Below are 25,427 nucleotides of genomic sequence, written 5' to 3' on the forward strand. Positions count from 1 at the left end.
GCTGTGGTCTTTAAAATTAGACATTAATGTAGAAGGAGGCACACAAAATAATTTAGAGGAGTATCAGGATTTATTAGAAATTAAATTATGTGTTAATTTTTATCTATAATTTTTAATTTTTATTTTGGTATGTTTTACAATACATGTATTAATATAGGGATGTATATATTTTATAAAACTATACTGAGTATATTCAGATTTTTTTTTACTCATAAGGGTGTGCCATACAAAAAAATTTAGAGTTTAATTGGGTTCAGAATACATTTTAAATATAGGATGTCAGACTTTTCAAGTACGTATTATCTGAAAATGTCCTTTATTTGGTCCTCATTCTTGAATAAATTTGAGTATGGATTTTTTTTTTTTTTTTTTGGAGATGGAGTCTCGCTCTGTGACCCAGGCTGGAGTGCAGTGGCACAATCTTGGCTTACTGCAACCTCGGCCTCCTGGGTTCAAATAATTCTTCTATCTCAGCCTACCAAGTAGCTGGGACTACAGCACTTGCCACCACACCTGGCTAATGTTTGTGTTTTTAGTAGAGACAGGGTTTCGCCATGTTGGCCAGGCTGATCTCAAACACCTGACCTCAAGTGATCCACCTGTCTCGACTTCCCAAAGTGCAGAGATTACAGGCAGCAGCCATGGCACCGAACCTGAGTATGGAATTCTAAGTTCAGCTTTTTTTTTCTTAACAGCATTTACCCCTTGCCTTAATATAGTATTCAGATTTTAGTCTGACTTGTTCCTTTGTAGATAACATAGAAGTTTTAGGATTTTCTTTTTTTAATGGAATTTTGGAGTTTTATCCAGATTTGTCTAGGTATAGATCTTTTTTCAGTACTCATTCTTGGCAGTTGATGAGGCCTGTCTATGAACTTGTGTCTCCCTTCAGATTATGGAAATAATCTTGTGTTTTTCTCTTTATATATCTCTTGCTCCTAGTCGTACCTTCTTTAAGAGCACCTGTCAGGTCAATACTGGACCTCCCCGGTCTGACCCACAGTTCCCTGATTTCTCATATTTCCTATATTTGTGTTTTTAATCTGTCTCCTTAGAAGTCGTCTTTATCTTTTATTTTCTACTCATGCATCAGTTATGACCATATTATTATTTATCTTGCACGTTAAACTTATTTTGTGATTTATTTTTAATCACGAAGTCTTTGTTTCTGACCACTTTTGCAAAGCAGCTTGTTCTTGTTTTATTCAATTGTGCTTTATGAGAAAATTTTTTAAAAGTATATCATTCAGTCCCCTGAATTGTCTCCATTTCTGTGAGAGTTCTTTGTTAATTTTTTTCTTCCCATTTTGTACCTTCTCTTTTATCTATTAGTTTTGGGGAAAACTAATAGATAAAAGAGAAGGTGCAAAATGGGAAGAAAAAAAATTATCCTTGGCTTTCCGTTCATATGTTAGGATGAGGGACTGTGTTGCTAAAAGATGGTATTTGGCTGTCATGGTCTTCAGTGCAGTTGTGTAGATCTGTTTCCCCAGCATCCTCTTTCTTGAATAGAAAGGTTATGGACACATTTGGTATAAGTGGGCAAGGTGTCTCAACATGATGACTTCCCTGAAGTTGCATGTGTAAGTTGGGAACTGTCACACATGTCCAACTAAGGAGGGCTTTATTTTGTGTGGGAGGGTGCTCTAATACTATTTAATTTCTATTAGAAGTTATCTTTTCTCCTTTTTCTTCACGTCTCATTCCTAATGTCTGCTATGGTATTGAGAGTTAGTCCAAGCTGTATCCTGTTTGTGTCTCAGGAATTGGCACTCTCACAAGAAACATACCCAGACAGGTGGCCCTCTTCCTTTAGAGGGCAATTGTTGGCTTTGCTGTGATGGTAAAAGCTACAACTGCCACCCTTGGGGAAGGGTAGAGCCCCAGCTGTCTCATCTAGCCTAAATACTGTTTCTGAAATAATTACTCTGAGGCTTGCCTCTTGACCGTTTCCTGTTCTTTGTGTACGTGATGAAAGGTTAATTTTTCTTTGGGCCTCCTTAAAAGAAACATGGATACTTACAGTATCCTGGATTGTGATTTATCTCCCTTTATATATCTGCTAATTTATTGCCATTCCTCTGACTTGAATTTTTCAAAATGTCTGATCTACCAGTATCACACCCTTTCTTATTTTCTAACGTTGTTATTGGTTTTTTGGTTTGTTTGTTTTTTTTTCTTTTTTTGTAAAAATTTGTTGTTATCTCATTGAGTATGGTGTTGGGAAATAAAAGAGATTGATAAATGTGTTCCTTTCACTGCCTTGAACTGTATATATTTTTCTCAAAGTTCCATCTTGGGTGCAATATATGACTCAGGTATCTAGAAATCAGAAAATTAATAGAAAAACTGTATACGATTGTCACATATGAATTGACAAGATGGTATGACTCCCTTTTGTTCTGGGTTTTTAAAACCAAGCATTGTCTGTTACTTACATTCTGGAAAGGACATGTCTTAAAGAATTTAGTGTAAGCTTGGACTCAAATCCAGTCAAGTGCTGCCAAATTTTAGTGCTAGGACTTTGAGTAGGTTACTTTGCATTTTTGCAACCTCGTTTACTTATCTGTAATATTGGCAGAGGCAGTTATTATCTTCCTCTTAGAGTTAATTTGAGAATCAATTAGATAAATACTTAAGTCTGGCATATTGAAAACCTTTAGAAAATATCTGTTCTCATTGTTTTTAAATTCCCTCTTTTCAGGAAAATGTTATTTATACATTTTAGATAGCCCCTTCCTTACAGGACAGATAAGTTTCTGCAGAGTTGACTGTGAAGCAGATTATTATAAAACAAATTTCAAAATAGTTCTCTTTATAATATCTGGGGAGAAAAATTATGAGTTGAAAGCTCTTGGTGAAGAAGTTTGTTAGTGGCTTGCTGGAATGAGTAGCAAGTACACTTGCAGAGAGAAGTTAGCTACTAGAAATGGTTGTCCCGCTTAGGAAGCACCTGCTGAAATAGTAGAGCCCTTTGCATAATTGGGCTCATAGGAAGCCAATAAGTAATACCCATCTTGTATCATTTTTCTGTGTATACTTCTATAAAGTTATAATGAATATGATGTATTCTTTATGGCCCTTTTGAATATGTTTTTGACCACCCCGTTTCCATACTGTTCTTCATTGTTACCTTGGTCATAAATGAACTGTTTGTGTGTGTGTGTGTGTGTGTGTGTGCACGCTCATGTGTCTGTGTGTGTGTGTGTTTCTGGACTCTTTTTTTCTTTAATCAACTTCTCTGTTTTTCTACCAGTACCACTCTGTCTTAATTACAGTTGCTGTATTTTAGGTTTATGTTTTCTAAGTCTTTCAACTTTGTTGTTCATGATTGCTTTGGTATTCTTGACCCATTTGCATTTCCATGTAAGTTTTAGAATCAACTTGTCAGTTTCCACAAAAAGCAGCATTGGGATTTTTATTGTTATTACACTGAGTTTATATGTTAGTCTGAAAATATATACTTTTTTTAAACTTTTAAGTTCAGGGGTACATGTGCAGGTGTGTTATATAGGTAAACTCCTGTCATGAGGGTTTGTTGTACAGATTATTTCGTTACCCAGGTATTAGTCTAGTACCCATTAGTTATTTTTCCTAATCCTCTCCCTCCTCCCACTAATAGGCCCCAGTGTGTTGTTTCTTGCTATGTGTCCATGTGTTTCCATCTTTTAGCTGCCACTTATAAGTGAGAACCTGTGGTATTTGGTTTTCTGTTCGTGTGTTAGTTTGCTAAGGATAATGACCTCCAGCTCCATCCATGTTCCTGCAAAGGATGTGATCTCGTTCTTTTATATGGCTGTGTAGTATTCTGTGATGTACTACCTTTTTTTAATCCAGTCTACCACTGATGGCATTTAAATTGATTCTGTGTCTTTATTGTGAATAGTGCCGAGGTGAACATATGTGTGCATGTGTCTTTATGACAGAATGATTTATATTCTTTTGGCTATATCCCAATAATGGGATTGCTGGGTCAAATGGTAGTTATGTTTTTAGGTCTTTGAGGAATTGCCACACTGTTTTCTACAATGGTTGAAGTCAGTCTGAATATATTAAAATCGATGTCTTTACAATAATGAATTTTCTAATTCATGAATACTATATATCCCTTCATTAATTTACCTTATCTGTACTTTCTCTTAATCTTTTGTAGTTTTCAGTGTAAAGATTGCATCCTTCATTAGATTTATTTCTAGGAAGTAGACTTTTAAATTATACTTTGGTATCTTTTAAAATTTTTGTTTTCCGATTGTTGCTAACATAAAAATATAATGGATTTTTATATGCTGACTTTGTATACAGCATCCTTGACAAACTTCATTGTTACTCCTGTTACTTTGTCTGACTCAAGCATGTTATCTGTGAATGGTGACCATTTTCTTTATGCCTTTCCAATTCTTATGCTTTTGTTTATTTATTTTTACTTTAAGGTACTGGATAGGACCTCTAATACAATTTGAATGGAAGTGGTAATAGTAGTCTTGTCTCATTACCATTTCTCAGGGAAACCTTACTGTAGGGTGTGTGTGTGTGTGTGTGTGTGTGTGTGTGTGTGTGTGTGTCTGTGTGTGTTAAGACACTTTTAAAATTAAGGATTTATTCCTAGTGTGTAGCATTTTCATCCTGAATGGATATTGAATTTTATCAAATGCTTTTTCTGCAACTATCAAAGTGACCTTTTCCCTCCTTTTTCTGTTAATGGGATAAATTACATTAAAAATTCTAATTTTTAATCTAGTCTTAACAGTTGGAGTATTTTGGCTTATGTATAAAAATGTAATTATAAATAATATAATTATATATTTATTTACAATCTTTTTTCTCTTCTTTTTAAAATCTATTTCATTTTTAGTTATGCTGTCTTTTCTTGTAGTGGTTACTGTAGAGATTACAGTGTACTTCATGGAGTAACTTGAGCTACTACCAAGCATTATTTTTGCCCCACTTCCCCAAGAATGCTAAAACCTTACTTAGAATACCTTTTTCCCTATAAAGAACACTTTTTACTCCATTTATCCCTCATGGTTTTTACATTACTGTTGGCATGCATTTTAATTCTATTTATATTTAAGCCCCAAGACATTACAATTTTTCATTGGCCAGTTTTGGAAAATTCTTACTTATCTCTTCAAATATTGCTTCTCTCTTTTGCTTCTGTGACTCCACTAAATAGGTGTTAGACTCTTGCACTGTGTCTCACGTTTGCCTTTGGCTCTTTGTAATACCTATATTTTTTTCTCTGGTTTAGTGAAAATATCTTCATTGATCTTTTAAAAAGTTTTCTAGTCTTACCTTTTGCTGTTTAGTCTATTCAACTTATATTAAGTAATTTCAGTTATTTTCCAGTTCTAGAATTTCCATTTGATTATTTTTAAATGAAATTATTAGTAAAACTCCGTTGCCTGTTTTTTTTTTTTTTTTTTTCCTCCTAGCTTTGATTCATAAGCATCTGTTTTTTGGCAGCCTGATAATTTTTGATTGAATAACTGTAAAAATTGGGAAGGCTCCAGATGATAATCTTCTTTTAGACAGGATTTATTATTTCTTTTCTTAGACATGTTAGCGTGGGAGCTGATAGCTTTCATCCAGTCAGGGACTAAAGTGAATCAAGACTGTTTTAAGGCTATTTGTACATTTGATTTGTCTTCATACAGTCTAGCTTTACTTTACAGGTGTTTCAATTTAGTCTTAAATTCTTGGGACACTGTGGCAAATCTGAACTCTAATCCTTGTCTTGTTTGCAGTGTAAGATGTCTGAAAACTTTGCTGCTTGAATTACTGTTGCATGCAAGTCAGCATTTGGCCGAAGTCTTAAAGAACACCTCACCAGGATCTTAACCCCTTGGGTATCCTATTTTATCTCCAGCGCCATGAGGCCAACAGAATCTTTGTTGATAGTTTCATCCCATGGCAGTGGCTCTGTCTGGGTAAAGTATGGATTCTCGCTCTTGCATTATGGTTACAATCCGCAAATATTATTGAGGAGAAAAGTGGTGGTAGTCTGTCAGCCCAATTTATTTATTTTTATTTTTGTTCGCTTTTTTTTTTTTTTTTTGAGATGGAGTCTTGCTCTGTTACTCAGGCTATAGTGCAGTGGCGTGATCTCGGCTCACTGCAAGCTCTGCCTCCCGGGTTCACACCATTCTTCTGCCTCAGCCTCCCGAGTAGCTGGGACTACAGGCGCCCGCCACCACACCCAGCTAATTTTTTGTTTTTGTTTTTGTTTTTTTATTTTTAGCAGAGATGGGGTTTCACAGTGTTAGCCAGGATGGTCTCGATCTCCTGACCTCGTGATCCGCCCTCCTCGGCCTCCCAGAGTGCAGCATGAGCCGCCGTGCCTGGCCTTGTTTTCGTTTTTACTTCTGTGATGACTTGAAATGTCAGCCCATCTTTAGGTTGTTCTCCCTTCTCTGGAATCTTGTGACCTTTTGTCCTGATTGCTTGAGCAGCTCTAGATACCTTTAAACATACTTATTTTTATTCGAGTTTTTCTATTTCTCAGCAGAATTTACTTTACCTGCCAGTTATTCCATTATCCCCAGAAGCAGAACATCTCATGATAACCTCTAAGTACTTTTCTCATACGTTGTTTTGATCATTACCAGCCTTATCTCCCCTGCCCATCTTTACCGTCAACTGTCATCAGTAAAGTTTTACTTACTGTTTCTATTCAGTACTCACGTTGTGGTAAGAGTGTGTATATGTATAAAATTTCCTATTATCCACTCAACAACCATAGGGCAATGAGGTGCTATAATAATTTAATAAACAGAGGAGAGGCCCAGTACCTATAAGATCACAGAATTCATGGCAAAGCACTGATTCACACTGATCTCAGTATATAACTCTTGCTATTAAAATCTATGCTCTTGTTTGTGGTCTTCCTATAATCTTGTTTGCTTCCTATAGAATACAGCTCAGGGAATATCTTCAGGACATTCTTGCTGTCCTGAAGTGCTTCATTATCACTCTGTACAGTTCTCTCTCATATTATCATATTCAAAATATCTCAGTGAGTGTCTGTATCCTCTACTGTGTTATAGTTTTTGCCAAGAATAGGGAATGTGTTTTGTCTTTGTACCCCAGGGTTCATTAGTGCATGATATATCTAAGCATATAATAAATGTTTATTATATTTCCCTAAAGTCTTTGTATACTTAATTTGAATGGATTTAAGAAATGTGTGTGTGTATTACTATTTTATCACCTTTATAAACACTTATTAGAATCTAATTCTACTCCCTGGTAACAGTCGTAGCAAAACTGTTGAACTATATGTTAAGTTACATATTATATTAACTCTTTTTCATCATATATATAAAGTTGTTTTGACCTCAGGCAATATTTTGTTATGACATCCTGAAGCAGTTCAGAGGACTTTTAGCATAAATATGGTGGTATTTCAAAATTGTAAAGTAATTTACCATTTGTTAATTGTAGAATTAATAAACAAAAATGCTATGTGTGTAATTAAATCACAGTTGATTAAGCTACCTCCTAGAAGATGAATGAGCTGATTGCAGATAACAATGAAAGACATAGCTCATAAACATCAGTCTCATTTTATAACTGTATAAAATTTTGATAATACTCTTTAGACAGCATGATTTTTTTTAACCCTACTTTCCTGGGTAATTTATATATTTTATTGGTCTAGAAGCCTGATAGCTAACACACTTGATATACTGCACAGTTGAAGACATTTGTTAAAGAAACTTAATAGTTTTTCCTTTGGGTGATTAAAAATAACAATTAGTACTTTATTCTCTATTAGTGGCTAATTTAGACTCAATAGTTATAGAAGATATTTTATCGAGTTGACCCTCTGTATCCACCGATTCCGCATCTGAGGATCCAACCAACTGTGGATCAAAAATATTTGGGAAAAAAATAATTAACAATACAACAATTTAAAAAATTCAAATAAAGCAGCACAGTATAACAACTATTTACATAGTATTTACATTGTATTAGGTGTTAAGTAATCTAGAGATGATTTAAAGATACCAGAGGATATGTGTACGTCAAATACAGTTATTATGCCATTTTATATAAGGGACTTGAACAAATCTGTGAATTTTGGTATCCATGGGAGTCCTGGAATCAGTCTCCCATGGATTGTTGTAAACAAAGGGACAACTTTGATTACTTTTCAATCACAAAAGAAATGTGTATATATTTGCATATGGACATGTATGTGCAGGTACTTTTTAAAAATGAGGTAAAATTCATACAAAATTTATCATTTTTTTTAAAATAAAAAGTACAGTTCAGTAGTGGCTTAGTACATGGACAGTGTTGTGCAACTAGCATCTCTGTCTAGTTCCAGAACACTTTTATCAGTCCCAGAGAAAACTCCATAACCAATTACTTACCGTTTCCCCCTCCTGACAGGCCCTAACAACTACTTATCTGCTTTTTGTATGTATGGATCTGCCCAGTATTTAATACAATGTGGCCTTTTGTGCCTATCTTCTTCACTTAGCATAATGTTTTGAAGATTCATTCATGTTGTAGCATGCATCAATACTTTATTTCTTTTTATGACTACATATTATTTCATTGTGTGACCAGGCTTAATGGCTCACACCTGTAATCTCAGCACTTTGAGAGGCTGAGGTAGAAGGATCCCTTGAGCCCATGAGTTCAGGACCAAACTGAGCAACAGTGAGACCTCGTCTCTATAAAAAATGAAATTACCTAGGCATGGCAGTGAGCTGTGATTGCATCACTGTATTTCAGCCTGAGTGGCAGAGCAAGACACTGTTTAAAAAAAGGAAAATTCATTGTGTACATGTACCACTTTTTAAAAATTCATTTATTCCTTGGTGAGCATTTGGACTGTCCAGCAGTGGATGGATTATTAGCTAGTAACCTTTTGGCTATAATGAATACTGCAGCAATGAACATTTACATCTCAGTCATTTGAACACCTGTTTCCAGTTCTTTTGGATACATACCTAGGGGTAGAATTGCTGGATCATAGGGTAATTCTGCGTTTAATATTTTGAGGAGTCCTTAAACTGTTTTCCACAGCGGTTAAACCATTAAACATCTCCACAAGCAATGTCCACGGATTTCAGTTTCTCTATATCCTCGTCAATGCAGGTGATTCCTCACTTGGTTTTTTTTTTTTTTTTTTTAATTTAGCCATTCTAGTGAGTTTTTTTTTCCCCCCCCAGCATTTTTACTGTGATCCATACATTTGCAGATTTCTTTGCTTTTAACCTACTTGGACTTGATTGAGCTCCTTAAATGTATATATTATTGCTTTTCAATAAATTTAGGAAGTTTTCAGCCATTATTGTTTTAGCTATTTTTTTCTGCTTCTTTTTTCTTTCTTCCCCATCTGGTTCTCCTGTTATGTATACGTCAGTATGCCTAAAATAGTGTCCTACAGTTCTCTGAAGATGTTCATTTTTCTTCATATTTTTCTATCTGGATTGTATAAACTCTATTGATTTGTCTGTAAGTTCACTAATTCTTCTATTAGTTCACATCTACTGTTGACTTCCTCTAGTGAATTTTCATTTCAGTTGTATTGTTCAGCTCCAGAATTTTTATTTGGTTCTTCAAAAAAAAAATAACCTTTAACTTTTTGTTGATATTCTTTTTTTGTTTTGTTTTGTTTTTGTTACATTGTCATCATACCTTCCTCTACCTTGATTATGGTTTCCTTTAGTTCTTTAAACATATTTATTAATGGCGATTTGGAATGCTTTGTCTGTTAAATCCAACATGTAAGTGTAATCACAGTTTCTGTTATCTGCTTTTTTCCCCAGCATATGGGTCATACTTTCTGTTTTTTCATGCCTTCTAATTTCCTATTCAAAGCTGGACATTTTACGTAGTATATTGAGAAATTCTTGGAACTGGTTTCTTCTTTCCAGGACATGCTGTTGCTTCTTGCTTATTTTGTTTATGGACTGTTTTAGTGGAGTCTATTTAGTGCCCCCCCCCCCCCGCCCCAGCCCGCCACACACACAGTGTTAATTTAAGCCTCTGATGTTGCACCTCTGGGGAAGCAGCCTTGGGTATTCCCAGTTACCGTGGGTGATAGTGGTTTGGCGGGGCTCTCTTTTTGCCTGACTACACACATCTGTTAAGGTCCATTAATCTAGTGCTAATTACAGTTTTCAACAATGCCCTGGGGCATTATGTTGTTCTATAGACTCATCAAATTTGGTTTCCTTTGAAGAAATAGTTCCCTAAGTCAGTGCTTGAAATTTCTTCTGAACCCAGGTGGACTCCTCTCAGCTGTCTCTTTTCCTGTTTTTTTTTCGGGCAAATCAACTGTCCAGTTTAGCCTTTGTGTCTGTTGATTCCTCCAGTCTCTTCTCATTTGCCTCTCACAGCCTCTACTATTTTTCAGATCATGCTTGCATGTTTCCTTGCAAATGAACTTTGTTTCTCTGGGAAGAGATTAAAAGCAGTCTGCTTTATGGTCCACCTCTTTCCACAGGCAAACATCTCCAAGCCCAGGCTCTGGAGTAAGGAGTAAGGAACAATGGTATTTCTTTCCCAGTGATATGTCTACTGTAGGAGCTGAGCTGGAGGGAGGCAGTAACCTCAGTTCTTCTTATCTTCACGCTCCTGGTATGGAACCCACAGCTTACAAGTCAAGAAAACAGTGATTATTACCCCGACAGCACCATGCCCAAAGTAGAGCCTCCACCTTTCCAGCAGTGACTGATTTGAAGAAGGGAGTCAGCCCCTTACCTCTTGGCTACATTCACGTGGAGTATCAGCATTAGGTAGCTAGAGGTGTAGCAGGATGAGCCAAACAAACAAACAAAACCCCTCAGACACCAAGTTGAGAAAGGAAAGGACTTTATTCAGCCGGGAACGTCAGCAGACTTAACGCCTCAAACAACCGAGCTCCCCAAGTGAGCAATTCCTATCCCTTTTAAGGGCTTACAACTCTTAAGGGGGTCTGCGTGAGAGGGTCCTGATTGATTGAGCAGGCAGGGGGTACGTGACTGGGGGCTGCTTGCACCAATAATCAGAATGGAACAGAACAGGATGGGGATTTTCATGATACTTCTCCATACAGTGTCTGGAATCTATAGCTAACACAAGCACTTAAGTCATGGGTTGATTTTTAACTACGAGGCCCAGGGTGTGACACCGGGCTGTCTGCCTGTGGATTTCATTTCTGCCTTTTAGTTTTTTTGTTTTGTTTTGTTTTGGTTTTTTTTTGAGACGGAGTCTCACTTTATCGTCCAGGCTGGAGTGCAGTGGCATGATCTCAGCTCACTGCAAGCTCCACTTCCCGGGTTCACGCCATTCTCCTGCCTCAGCCTCCCGAGTAGCTAGGACTACAGGCGCCTGCCACCACACCCAGCTAATTTTTTGTATTTTTAGTAGAGACGGGGTTTCACCGTGTTAGCCAGGATGGTCTCGATCTCCTGACCTCGTGATCCACCCACCTCGGCCTCCCAAAGTGCTGGGATTACAGGCATGAGCCACCACACCCGGCCTGCCTTTTAGTTTTTACTTCTTTTTTCTTTGGAGGCAGAAATTGGGCGTAAGACAATATGAGGGGTGGTCTCCTCCCTTAGAGGCAGGATGAGAAATGTTGACATCCTTCCTGTCACAGGAAGACTTTGACTGGACCTGTTGGAAGAGGGAACATAGTGCTTATTGCTACACCAGTCTGGAGTGGAGTTTCTGACTCCTTGAGTTGGGACAGAGCAGGTCCTGGTTCAAAAACACCACAGACTCTCACTTTTCTCAGAGTCTCTACTAAATTTTCTTGAATAAATGTTTCTTCATTTGTTCTGTGCTTCCAGCAGTGTTTTTATATTTTTCAACAAATTTGCTGGGCAGTGTGTCCATGGAACTCCTTAAGTTGTCATGCTGAAAGCTTTTTTCATTAATGGTTCAGTCTTTGCTGTTTATGGAGGTCTGTTCACATTTTCTGTTTCTTCTTGAGTCAGTTTTGGTAGTTCCACATTTGTGAATTTTAATTTTTTTTGTTCTGTTACTGATTTATAGTTTCATTCAACTGCAATCAGAGAAGATACTTTGTATAATTTAATTTTTTAAAAATTTGTTGAGACTTGTTTTGTGGCCTAGCGAGCATATGTTCTATCCTTGAGAACAATTCGTATGCACTTGAGAAGAATGTGTGTTCCACTGTTGATGGGTGAAATGGCTATTAGGTCTAGTTATTTTATACTACTTTGAAGTCTGCTATCTCTTTATTGATCTTCCTGGTTCTATGCATTATTGAATGTTGGGTATTGCTGTCTCCAACTCTTACTGTAGAATTGTCTATTCTCTCTTTAATTCTGTTAGTTTTTGCTTGATATAGTTTAGGACTCTATTATGTGGTGTATATATGTTTGTATTTGTCATACTTTCTTGATGAATTGACCCTTTTGTCAATATATAATATCCTTTGTCTCTTGTAACAATTTTTGACTTAAAGTCTCTTTTGTCTTATGGTAGCATAACCAACCAACTCTCTTCTGCATGAAATATCTTTCTTCATCCTTTCACTTTCAACCTGTTTTTGATTTCCATAAACATAAGAACCCTTAAAGATACTCTTCCAGTCTTTGCAGATTGCCTATTTGTTGGATCACTTCTTCAGTGCTTAGCCAGGCCATTTACAACTCTGCCTTAGTCTTCACTTCCTGTTGGCTCAGCACTGTGAGCCAGCTTAGGACCTTCTTACCTGTTTTCAAGATGTGTTTGCCCCTGGCCATGCCCATGGCTTTGTAGATTTCCTGGGATATATGGGAGCTTTTCAAAGCTTTTATTCCCCAGCTTCTTCCTTCCCACACTTTTTTGCCTGGTCATTGCTTGTGCCAACTCTGATTCCTTCTCTAGGTGGCTATAACTAATACATTTGCCTCTTAATGTTTTTGATAAATGCCAGATCCCAGAATGCTGTCCCCTACCTTGGTGAAGCTCCAAGGCAGGTGAAACTGGCCCTTCAGTCAGTCCTTCAGGGAATTGCCAGACTGGTCAAAGTACATAATGACAATATGTTTTAGAATAAGATCCCTGTTGCTCCCTTTGGTACCAGCACCCTATACCAGGAATGAGGGCAAATGACTTTCTACCAGCATCCTGTATCAGGAATGAGGGTTGATGACTTAGGTGGACCACCAAACTGGGGGAGGGGGCCATAGTAAGCAGATGTGTTAAAATGCCACAGCCCTTTCTCACTGAAATTCTGTAGCTGCTTTCTTCACTAAGCATTCCCTTAGCTGTTAAGTTTTTTATTCAGTTCCAGAATTTCAAACAAGCTGATTCTGACCATTTCACCAGCTATTCATTTCTTTTGTGGAGGGATGGAGTTTTGGAGCTCTCTACTATTTTGTGACATCTACATGTATATACATTATTACATATCTATGAATTTCTACCTATATAGTTTAGGGATTCATAGATATTTTTAAAGAATGTCAATAAATTTATTGGTATGATAATCAGCAATTCAGGATATAGGTTACTTCTGGTAAAGAGAGGAAATGTGATGGTGGTAGGGACGCACCAGGATGGTGGGTACGTGATTGTTTGACGTGTGATTCTTTTTATGTTTTCTGAATACTTGAAATTTTTATATAAAGTTAGATAGTTGTATGTGTCTATATGACATATATAAAACATTGTGACACTCAAGCATTTTGTTGAAGTAGAAAGTCTTGTATATGTTTATTCAAATAACAAATCTTGCTTTCCCTTTAATAAGTAAAAGTAGGAAATATCACACTTGAAATGCTTAAGACTGTACGATGGGATAGGGAAGAATCTTCTACTTATTTGTTGATGTGTATGGATTGATTGTCTTGTGTTTTTCTCTAGATCTTAGTTTCATTGTACCCTCTCTGCAAGCTTTTTCTGTAAGAATGAGAACAGGAAGGCCTGAGTGTTAATAGGTAGTTGATAGTCTACTGTTTTTATTTTCATTTTTCTTCTTATGAAGAGGAGGAAAGAAGTAGAATCCTGGAAATAGCACTAAAGTGGACTTTGGGAGATCTTTGTCTTTGTTCTTTGTTCTAGTATTCATCTAACAGTGTAAATTTGGACAGTTCTTATATTCTGTGCCAGTCCGTTTCTCTCATCTTGGTCCTCATTTGTAAAATAAGAATTGGAACAGATCAGTAAGGCCTGTTTCAGCTTTGTAAAATCCGGAAGGGCACCATGATTCTATGGAAAGAGCATTGACTTTGGAGCCAGGCAAATTTGTGTTCAACTATTTTCTAATTACTTAAACTCTAAAGTAAGCTTTCCAGAGTGTCTCTTTTCTCATCATTAAGATGGGGTATTAACACCCATCTCACAGAGCTACTGAAGAATAAACAACATATCTGATATCTTGTAAAGAGCTCACACATACACTCTGTTCACTCAGATTCTCCATACCCTCATCTTGTAACTACATCATTTGAAGGAGTAGCTGGAGAGAAAACAACGACGACAAAACATCCTTGTAACCTTTTATGTAGCTTGCTTTTTTTTTTTTTTTTTTTTTTTTTTTTGAGATGGAGTCTCGCTCTGTTGCCCAGGCTGGAGTGCAGTGGTGCGATCTTGGCTCACTGCAGCCTCCACCTCCCACCTCCCTTCAAACTATTCTCCTGCCTCAGCCTCCAGAGTAGCTGGGATTGTAGGCGCCTGCCCCCATGCCTGGCTCATTTTTGTATTTTTAGTAGAGACAGGGTTTCATCATGTTTGCCAGGCTGGTCTTAACTCCTGGGCTCAAGTGATCCGCTTGACTCAGCCTCCCAAAGTGCTGGGATTATAGGCGTGAGCCACCGTGCCTGGCCGTGGTTTGCTTTTATATATGAATTACACTTGAAGTGTATATGAAGTATATTTTTATATATGAGGTATGTTGTGAATTATACTTCAGGAAGATAATAACTCTTCTAGAAATTTTGAAGAACTTTCTCTTTACCCTCCAGAGTTTCTAAAACTTTTTTATTTATGTATTTTGTTAGTATTAAATTATAATAGTATCTTTTTATAAAAGCTTAAAGATTCAGGTTAACGTTTTATTTGATTTCTTTCTTTTTACCTTCTACCCCAGGATCTATTACTTAAATAATAACATAGACACAAGATATTACATATTTGTTGTGGTCCATATGAGTTTGAAAATAACCATGTTTCCCACTACCTTTAAAAATAATTACTTGTATTTCTGTATTAATTAAAACATAACACATTGATAAAATATAAATAAACAAAAATAAGAAAAAAAGCTCATCACCCAGAGATAGCCTTTAATATTTAGATGTATTTGACGTTATCACTGAAATGCCAAAGTGCAACTCAGTGCCTCCATCTGCCAGTCTGTTTTTCTTTGTGCACCAGTACCTCCATATACTATTTATATTTATAAAAGCAATGTCCTGTTAGGCATTCTGTTTGATTTTTTTTAGATATATAACATATCCTGAACACTTCTCCCTGTCATTAAGAAAATTTAATACACTCTTAATGGTTGCACATTTTCCATGTATTAATATTACAGAAATATACTGTGCTCAATATTATCTTTTTCACAGTTGTAATCATTTTCCTAGGATGTGTTTATAGGATGAATCTGACAAAATTTCTTTTGATACTAATTATAAAATTGATCTATAGCAAAGCCTTATCCCCAGTATAGTGACATCTGCTTCTCTGCAATTTTGCTGGCTGTAGGGCTTGACAGTTTAAAATAATCTTGGACAATGCAATAGGTAGAAAATGATATGAGTTCTTTTTCTATTTCATTGATTACAAGTGAGGGTAAACTTTTTCTTTTTCTTTTTTTTGGTAATCATTCTTCTGTGAAATGCTTGCTCATCTCATCATTTTTTGTGTGTGTGAATGTTTTTGAAATCAATGCAAGTTGCCAGAAATCATATAAATGCTTTCATGGAAATCAAGTAACACCCTCTGCATTTTTATACTTTTAGAAATTGGTAGCTTGTATTTTAGCATCATTCCCTTCTTGCCAGAAATCTCACCAGGAAATAATAAGGGAGATTATTATACTATTTGTATTCCCACAAGAAAAGTATGAGAGCACCTTTCCTTACACTTTCACTCATCTTTTGGATTGTTCCTAGTTTGATAGGGAAAAAGTGGCTTTTTAATTTAGTTTTAACTTTTATTTTTCTAATTATAAGTTTCTTTCCTGTGAGTTATTTACTTATTGTTTTATTTGTACAAATGCTTCATATATTAAGGAAATTAGTTTTATGTGCTATATGCATTTCAGATATTTTTTCTTGGTTTATTGTTTTTGAAATTGGTCATGATGGTTTATTTTATCATGTTTCTTTACAGTCACTGGCAAAAGTATTGACCAGGACACATCCTTCTCTTATATTACTAGAGATTTTTCTAACAGATAAGTCTAATAATCATTACTCTTTCAGTACATTTATTTAGTTAACTATGAATTTGCCTAAAATAAATATTCAACTTTTGTTTCTGCTTCTGTTTCTACTCCCAACTCTGTAGAAAACAATAGTGGTCTGTCTTGGAGAATGTTCCACATGATTTTGAAAAGAATGTGTTTTCTACTGTTGATGGGTGAAATGGCTATTAGGTCTAATTATTTTATACTGCTATTCAAGTCTGCTATTTCTTTATCAATCTTCCTGGTTCTATGCATTATTGAATGTTGGGTATCGCTGTCTCCAAGTATTATTGTAGAATTGTCTATTCTGTCTTCAATTCTGTTAGTTTTTGCTTGATATATTTTGGGGCTCTATTATGTGGTGTATGTATGTTTGTACTTGTCATACCTTCTTGATGAATTGACCCTTTTATCAATATATAATATCCTTTGTCTCTTGTAACAATTTTTGTCTTAAAGTCTGTTTTATCTGCGGTAGCATATGGTTCTCCAGACTTCATACTTATATTGTCATGTAATCTTGAAACCCTCTTACACCTCAAGAGTGCACTGCTTATGTAGCTTATTCTGATTGTGCCTCTTTCTTTTATTAAATTACAAAGCAGCAACATCTGGTCAGTAATATCCTGATTAGATTATGAAGAGGTAATTGTGCATCCCATTGGATATAGTACGAGCTATAGTACAAGTATAGTACAGCTAACTGGGAGGAAATTTTATGACATAGATAGTACATCTCGGTAAGAAGCACTCTGTTAGGGATGAAAGTCTTAACAGAGAACCTGATAAGATAGACGTAAACTTTCGTAGAAAGTCTGTATTTCTTCTTACAGAGCATTCATTGCCTGTTACATTCCATTCTGTGTTTTGCTTGATGAAAACTTCTGTAGTCTGACAGATGGGTAACTAGTATTTATAGTTCTAACTTTGCAAACCTTTTCGTTTTCATGACAATGTCGATAAAAGGGTGAAGGAAGGTAAGCCAGATATTAACTGATGTCATTATGTTTCCAAGATATTTTGTGATTTTGTGTATATGCTCTTACTCTTAAACTATACGTTATTTTAAAATTTGTGATTTTTTGGAGAACATGTCTTTACAAAATAATCTTATCTATAAATACTATGTTTGTTTAGATTTCAAGTGTTATATGTTACAAAAACTTATTTTATATTTCTTAAAATCATTAAATTTATTTAAAATTGTCACATGTTCCTTCATAATCTAGTTTGGGATAGTAATTGTTTCATGTCTATTTAAATATGTCTTCCCTCTTGATTCTGTCATTTAAACTTTTTAATCAGTACATCAGACTTCTTTCCTTTGTAGGTAAGGTAGTCAACTGTGTGGGGTACTACGTAAATCCTAAAAGACTACAATAAAGTGGCAATGTCTCGGGAACCCACCCCACCTCTACCTGGAGATATGTCTACTGGTCCCATAGCAGAAAGCTGGTGTTACACACAGGTACATGCTCTTAAAAATCCCTCACTTTATGTCACTTATAAATTTTACAGTACGTTGAGAATATTATTGTGAAACACTTTGCCATAGTTATTAGAAGTGTTAGAAGACTGGATCATAGGCTGTTGAACATGTAACAAGTTAAAAGTATTCGTCATCATTATAAAAGTGGTTTTCTGAATCTCTTAGGTTAAAGTAGTAAAATTTTCCTACATGTGGACCATTAATAACTTCAGTTTTTGTCGAGAGGAAATGGGTGAAGTGTTAAAAAGTTCAACATTTTCATCTGGCCCAAGTGACAAAATGAAATGGTAAGATTTTTGTTTGCTTTGGATTTTTGTTTTTTGTTTTTGATGTGATCATCATCTGCTCATGATTTTGTTGTTGTTATTGTTCCTGAATTAGTATTAATATAATTTCATACTAGATTGGTAATATGTTCCTAATCATGTGGGGAATTATAAAGAACTGTGAGGATGTTGACAGGAGTGCTGTTTGTGATATTAACACATGATTTCAGTATTCTCTCTCTCTCTCATGCTTTTCAAGTATTATATTCCTCCATGTGAGCTTATTGTTTTATTTTAGGTGCCTGAGGGTAAACCCAAAGGGATTAGATGATGAAAGTAAAGACTACTTGTCCTTGTATTTGCTTTTAGTCAGCTGTCCCAAAAGTGAAGTTCGAGCAAAATTCAAATTTTCCCTTCTGAATGCTAAAAGGGAAGAAACAAAAGCAATGGGTAAGTGATTTGCAAACTGAGTGAAGACATTTCTGTAACTACATGTTGTGACTTCTTCTGCACCTTTACCTGGAAAAGTCTGGGACTTTTTCCACTAAAATCTGCTTAACCTGAAACTTTTAATTTGACCATTATTTAAATCCAGCAGAGAGCTATAATTATTTTACTGAGTCTTAGACTTTGTAAAACATGTAAAAATGGTTAATAACATTACTTCTTCATGTCCTAAAATGACATCCTAGTTGTCACTTAGAAAAATAGTTGCTGTTAGGGCAAGGTGCCCGGTTCAGTGCTTGGTATATATAATAGGTGCTCAGGAAACATTTCTCTCTTGCCTTTTTTTGCCAGGTAATAAAATCTGAAGAACAGTGAGAGAGATAGAGTGCCCTGATATTTTGTCACTAGAATTTTTTGAGCAGTAGATTGAACACTGACTGAAAGGAGCCGTTTTTCTTAGTTTCAGGGCCTGTTAATTTCAGTCCAAAATTCACATATATAGCCAGCTGAAATGCAGTAGCCTTGAGCTTCATAATAGAAGAGTGATGTAGGAAATGTACATTGTGTATGGCAGAAGAATAATATTTTCTAGAAATGAATCACAGAATCAAATAACTTGATTACAGAAAATTCACATTCACATACATTTTTAAATAATATATTGCTAACATAATATATATTTTCACATTGTCTTACCTTAAGATAGTGGAGTATTTCAGGTAGATTGATTACTAATTTTCCACTTCCATTTTATTCTTTGTATAATAGATGATGAATACTTTCTGTAGAGGATCTTGTTTACTGCCTAGTATATAGTTGTTATAGAGTACCTTAGACATTTGAAATATTTACTTCAGATATTTATTAAATCTATTACAAATTACACGAAAAGCATCTTTTGGACTTTTATGAAAAATTCTTTTTAGGGGAGAGGAGGTTATGTCTGGAGACTTAGGAATGATAAAGGACTTTATTTAGCTTTTTCACAGGTTCATGGATTTTTCTATAGTTGGATAAAACTTAAATCAGTGGGATGGTTATGCCAGGAAAGCTTAAACATGCCTTGGTATTTAGAACATCCGTTTTTAAAGGGAGAAGCAGGAAATAAGATGTATGTTTCTTACCAGATTCTGATATTAGATGATAAGTAGTGTGCCTGTACCAACATGTTTTGATCCTATTTCATTGTCTTTTAGGGCCTAGATTGTTAAAAAGGTCTCTTCCTTCTCCATGACATTTGATCTGACTTTTCTATTTGAGATCCAGAAGTCTGAAATTGAGCTCATTGACAATGGCCAAAATTGAGTAGGCATGTGAAGTTACTGTGTCTACCCGACTTAAAACTCTTACGACATTTGATTTATAAACACAAATATCTGCAATTTTTATGATGGATGTATTGGCAAGTCCTGTTTTCACACATTTAACTGTGTTACCATGTTTAAAAAGTCTCTTGGATATTTATTTTATTTGAACTCTATTCTGTTTTCCACCAGAAAGCCAAAGAGCATATCGATTTGTGCAAGGGAAGGACTGGGGTTTTAAAAAATTCATTAGAAGGGACTTTTTGCTTGACGAAGCTAATGGTCTTTTACCAGATGACAAGCTTACCTTATTTTGTGAGGTGGGTACATCTTTTATTCTAAGGAACCCCATGGTTTATTTAGTGATATGACAAAAGTATAAACTGGATTAATAACCCTTTAAAAATTAATTGGTATAGTTCATCAAGTTTCATTTGTAAATTTTTGACTAGAAAAAGCTGTAGAAAATTCTTGACTACAAATCAGTGTAATGACCCAGTCTGGAAACATGTCATATTTCTAGCTATAATTTGTGTGTACACTTATACTACAACACTACATCCTTCTTCTCTTGAAAAGACTGTGAATGTGAATATGTGAACATTCCTAAATATTTTCTTCATTCTGAATAACTGACATATATTGTCACTTTTTAAAAAAATTTTCAGATTGATTGTATTCAACATTATTACTGAGAGTTTATCAGTTTGAACCCAGAAGTACCTGGAAAACATTGAGAAGCTTTCTGATTGTTCAGGCAGTTGGATTAATCTAATCAAATAGCATTCTAAGAAATAGTTCTCAAATTTTTAAGATATGTATGTGTCTATTGACAAACTTATAAGGTGTAATTATGTGCATAGAATGGCATATTTTGAAAGTTACTACCATTGCCTCTGCCAGTAATGTACACTTATGATTTGTCCTAATTTGATGTTTGGATTTGCTTTTGTCATGTTATCGTTAGGTAGTTTTATCTATATGAATTTTTGAGATTCACCTTTGGACTGAATTCAAGGATTATATTTTTAACCAGTACAGTTTATAGAGAATATACATCAGTAACAATTTTATCAAAATGTTTAAGGCAGTTGATAATTTTCATAAGAAATATAGTTGAAAAGATTTTTATCAAGTATTCAACAGTAGATATATTTCAACAGATTATCATGGACAGATGAGTGTGTTAGGAGTATAATAACTTATTTAACTGTAAGTTAGCTGTAATCTTTTTACAGTAAGTGTATAAGATTTCTTGACAAGATTACAAACTAATTGTATGACATTATGTCAGAAGAATAATTGAAATATGCCCCCAGGGACTATATAATTGTGTCTTATTTTTTACTTAGACCAGTTAACTGTATGATGAATTTATTATGAATACAATTATTTGGTTGACAAAGCACATAGCACAAGTCTTATTAAATAATTGGGAAGAAAATAGTATTTGTTGCTAATTGGCAGATATTCTAAGTAGTATGCTAAATAAATATAGGTTATGCCATATAAAATTTTTAGCATCCTTACTATAGAGTCTTCCAGAATTTTAGCAGTTATCCTAAATTTCAACATGTAAATTTTTAAAATGTTAATTTAGAACAGAAAGGATCTTGAAGACTATTTAATCCAATTTTAACAAAAACAAAAAATGACCAGCTAAAATAGTTTTAGAAATGAACCTTTTTAGAAAATACTTTTTTTTTTTTCCAGAATTGAAATAGTATTTACAGATATTTTCCTAAGTACACTGTGCTGGAACCTAGACAACCAAGAAATTCAGAAATAAGGCTGAAATTAAGTTTAAGATTTGTTTTTTGTATGCTTGGTATCCATATGCTACCTGCTTAGTGACCCCCAAAAACAAAACCCAACATGACATGTATTTTAAATTTAGCATCAATCAGATTCATTTTTGGATCCTGAAATACACATCTTTTTGCTGATATAGATAATTATACCCTGGGCACCGTATTTAGCATAGGTGGGCAAAAGGTACTTTTAACTAACATTCTTCATGCCCTCCATTGTTTCTTCCACCCCGCTCACGGATGCCCTTCCTTCTACAGAATCTCCAGCACTGCTTGCAGAAGAGGAGGAAGCATTGCACTACCCTTCCTAAAGAACTGCCTCCTCCCCCTCCCCTGCAAGTGGTGCTGTAGACAGGTAAGGCAGTTGGGTGCTACCCTTTTTGCACAAAACATAACTTAATCTTGCAAGTTCCCTACAGTGGTAAAAGTGGCCAGAGATAAGAGATTGGTAGCAGTGTAAGCAGCTCTGCCCTCTTTTCTCAAAGTGACACAGAAAACAGGAATTGAGAAATAAGTAGGAAAACTAGAAAACTGGTTAGTTTAATTTATCTTTTGAAATCCAACAGATTTTAAATACTCTGATAGTCTACAGACCCATGCCATTTCATGATATACAGGAAAAATATATGTACAGATAAAATATATATAAACAAGTATTTCATGAGGTTTAACTAGCTCATTTTTAAGGACACATCTTTTATCCCATCCTGTTTATCTTTTGCTAAGATAGCGTCTTAGTCCATTTCGTGTTGCCATTAAACAGAATACCTGAGATTAGGTAATTTTAAAAGAACAGAATTTTTATTGGCTCATGGTTCTAGAGGCTTTGAAGTCCAAGATTGAGGCTACATCTGGTGAGGTCCTTTTTCTCACATCATAACATGGTGGAAGTCATCACATGGTGAGAAAGACAGAGAAGAGGTGAGGGGAAGAGTGGGGGTTGATGGAGGGCAGGAGGGTGTGTGTGTGTGAGAGCAGGCCAGACCCGCTTTAATAAACCCATTGTCTCAGTAAACACATTAATCCATTCATGAGGTTAGAGTCCTCATGACCTCGTTACCTCTGAAAGGTCTCACCTCTCAAGAGTGTTGCGTTAGGTATTAAATTTCCAACATATGATCTTTGTGGAATACATTCAAATCATAGCAGATAGTCTTTCTGTTTTAAAATAATTATATATGATAGTGGGTGGAAGTTGGGATTTTCTAAAAAGCCCTTTCTTGGCAAAATGAAAAGTTGACTACCCTATTTCTGTCACCAGATTTTTAAAAAAATGACACCAGTCTATGAAAGTCAAAAAGTCTAAAACTCACTATTCTGGAAGATATTCATGTGAAATTCGACTGTTAAAAGTTTCTCACTTTGGAGCCAGTGTGGTGGGTGTTTGACTAGTTGATTAAAATGGCAAAATTGTAGTACTATGCAGCACTGGAAATTCCTGGCTTTTAGAATTAGTTGGAAAATTCAGATTTCAAAAACTGGAACCAATAGTTAGCTCTACATTGGAAGAGACCCACATTTTTCAGGATAGTCACAGATTAGATCCCTCAAATGTTCCTTGTCACTCTAAACTATATTCTTTGAGTTGAGCCAAAAGCAAATTTGAAAAAGGACTGTCAAATGACTGAGGTTTTGCTTTGCAACATGTAACAATTTTGAGGATTGCACATTTGCCTTTTTTTTCTTTTCTTTTCTTTTTTTTTTTTTTTTTTGTGAAAGAAGCATAAATTTGACCTCAGAAAAGAATCTCAGCCTTTTTCCTGAATTTTTTATTCTAGGTTCCATTCAGTAAGAGTATTCATTACCTGCATTTGAGTATGTAATAGATAAAACCAAATTTTTAACATTTTCTTAAATATAGGTATCAAGAAAATCGGAATCCATTGCATGTGTCAATTTTTAATTAGATCATTAATTTCTGCTCTATAAGTAGTCTCTTGAATACTCTTTGGAGTATGAAGTGTTAATTATGTGTCTTAGTTAAAATTTGTGGTTGCTGTGATAATACTATGTAGATAGGTATGTCAATAATACAAATCTTCTGAATTGTTCTTGCTTATACAGAATACAAATATAATATCAATATCTGTGATAATATTGTCTTTATTTTTTAATCCTTTTATTACCTGATTTTTTTACCAAATTTTTAATTAAGTTATTTTGAATTTGTTAAGAGACAGTAAATAGAATTCAAGAAATCATTTCTGAAATTAAATACATCATCACATTTTGTAACTCTGCTGTATATATCATGCAAGCCATTGAACAGATCCAGTTTTTTCTCTCTAGAAATTTCAAGAGCAGTGCTTGATATGAACAAATAAATGCTGTTAGGGTCTAAAGAGCTGATCCCTTACGAAACCTTGAATATTAACACCAACATTTTTTGTGTCTGTATCATTAGGTTATAATGTGTAGTAGAATAGGGCAGTTGGGTAAGGATTAGTGAAACTTTTTTTCTCTTTATAGTTATTAAAATTTTAGACATAATTTGATTAAAAACTTGATAAGATAGGAGAACCTTTATTGGCAGATTTATTTGTTTATACAATAGCTTGTGGCTCCCATACTTAGAGAAACATCTCACAAGATTGTTGTAATAAATGCTTCTTGATCATAATTGTGTTAATGTTGCTAATTTTTAAAAATATCAAAAAAATATTGCACAAAGAGCCATAAAGAAAGGAATCTGGGCCAGGCGCAGTGGTTCACACCTGTAATCCCAGCACTTTGGGAGGCTGAGGCGGGTGAATCATGAGGTTGGGAGATTGAGACCATCCTGGCTAACACGGTGAAAACCCGTCTCTAAAAATACAAAAGATTAGCCAGGCATGGTGGTGGGCGCCTGTAGTCCCAGCTACTTGGGAGGCTGAGGCAGGAGAATGGCGTGAACCCGGGAGGCAGAGCTTGCAGGGAGCCTAGATCACGCCACTACACTCCAGCCTGGGCAACAGAGCAAGACTCCGTCTAAAAAAGAAAAAAGAAAAGAAAGGAATCTGGAGATTTAGGAGTAGTCTTCCTTTCGTACAAGCCAGCACAATGTGGTTTGGAACACTTTGTTTACCTTGTCTTTAGCACGGTCTGAAGTCTCTCTATAAAATAAGGTGAATAGATTGGATGATTTCTATGACACATATGATTTCAAACGGTTAATATGTAAATTTAGGGCAAAAGTGGTTAATAAAAATATCCTCAGAAAAATAAAAATTTTCTGGTTTTTCTTTAGAAGTGTATGTTCATTCACATGAGATACATGTTTGTATGTTTGGATGTATTGGAACTTCTGAGACTTAATCTTCTCCAAACACTTTACATAATTAGACTTTGTGTTAGCATGTTGGTAGCAAATTTATTTCTGATTCTGTTTTCTGCATAGTTTACTGTATATATGTGTGTCCTTATTTATATTTTACTTAATAAAAGCCTGATGAAATATTGTTAAATTAATGCAGCTATCTATTGCTGCGTAACAAATGATCCCAAAACTTAGAAGTTGAAAACAGCAATAGATGAGTAATGTAGCACTTTTTGTTTGTTTGTTTTAAAGTCATTTACTTTGAAACATTTACTTACTAGTTAAGGTAGTGTTTTCTTTAAATGTCTTTTTTACATGTATTAAATGTAGTGTGACATTGTTAATAGCATAGTAGAATTCGTTTTTTAAAAAAGTGATGTGCAGCCAGGTGCAGTGGCTCACGCCTGTAATCCCAACTCTTTGAGAGGTCAAGGCAGGTGGATCAC

General features: G+C 35.1%; 1 protein-coding gene across 8 annotated transcripts in view; it reads left to right on the plus strand.

The window, feature by feature from the left end:
• Window positions 1-25,427, plus strand: part of SPOPL (speckle type BTB/POZ protein like) — a 65,444-nt gene that overhangs the window by 24,729 nt on the left and 15,288 nt on the right. For 2 of the 8 annotated variants that reach the window (XR_282513.4, XM_005573067.4), the window contains exons 2-5: window positions 17,700-17,837; window positions 18,024-18,145; window positions 18,423-18,574; window positions 20,068-20,195. Coding sequence is in view for 6 of the 8 variants with exons in the window: in XM_005573067.4 (XP_005573124.1) it covers window positions 17,760-17,837; window positions 18,024-18,145; window positions 18,423-18,574; window positions 20,068-20,195 (480 nt within the window). In the remaining 2 variants the exon portion in view is untranslated. Of the gene's footprint in view, window positions 1-17,699; window positions 17,838-18,023; window positions 18,146-18,422; window positions 18,575-20,067; window positions 20,196-21,944; window positions 22,042-25,427 lie in introns of all 8 variants that reach the window. The other 6 variants (XR_012420936.1, XM_015432137.4, XM_074008592.1 and 3 more) reach the window with 5 other exon arrangements.

This window comes from Macaca fascicularis, chromosome 12, assembly GCF_037993035.2.
Source record: "Macaca fascicularis isolate 582-1 chromosome 12, T2T-MFA8v1.1".
Lineage (NCBI taxonomy): Eukaryota > Metazoa > Chordata > Mammalia > Primates > Cercopithecidae > Macaca > Macaca fascicularis.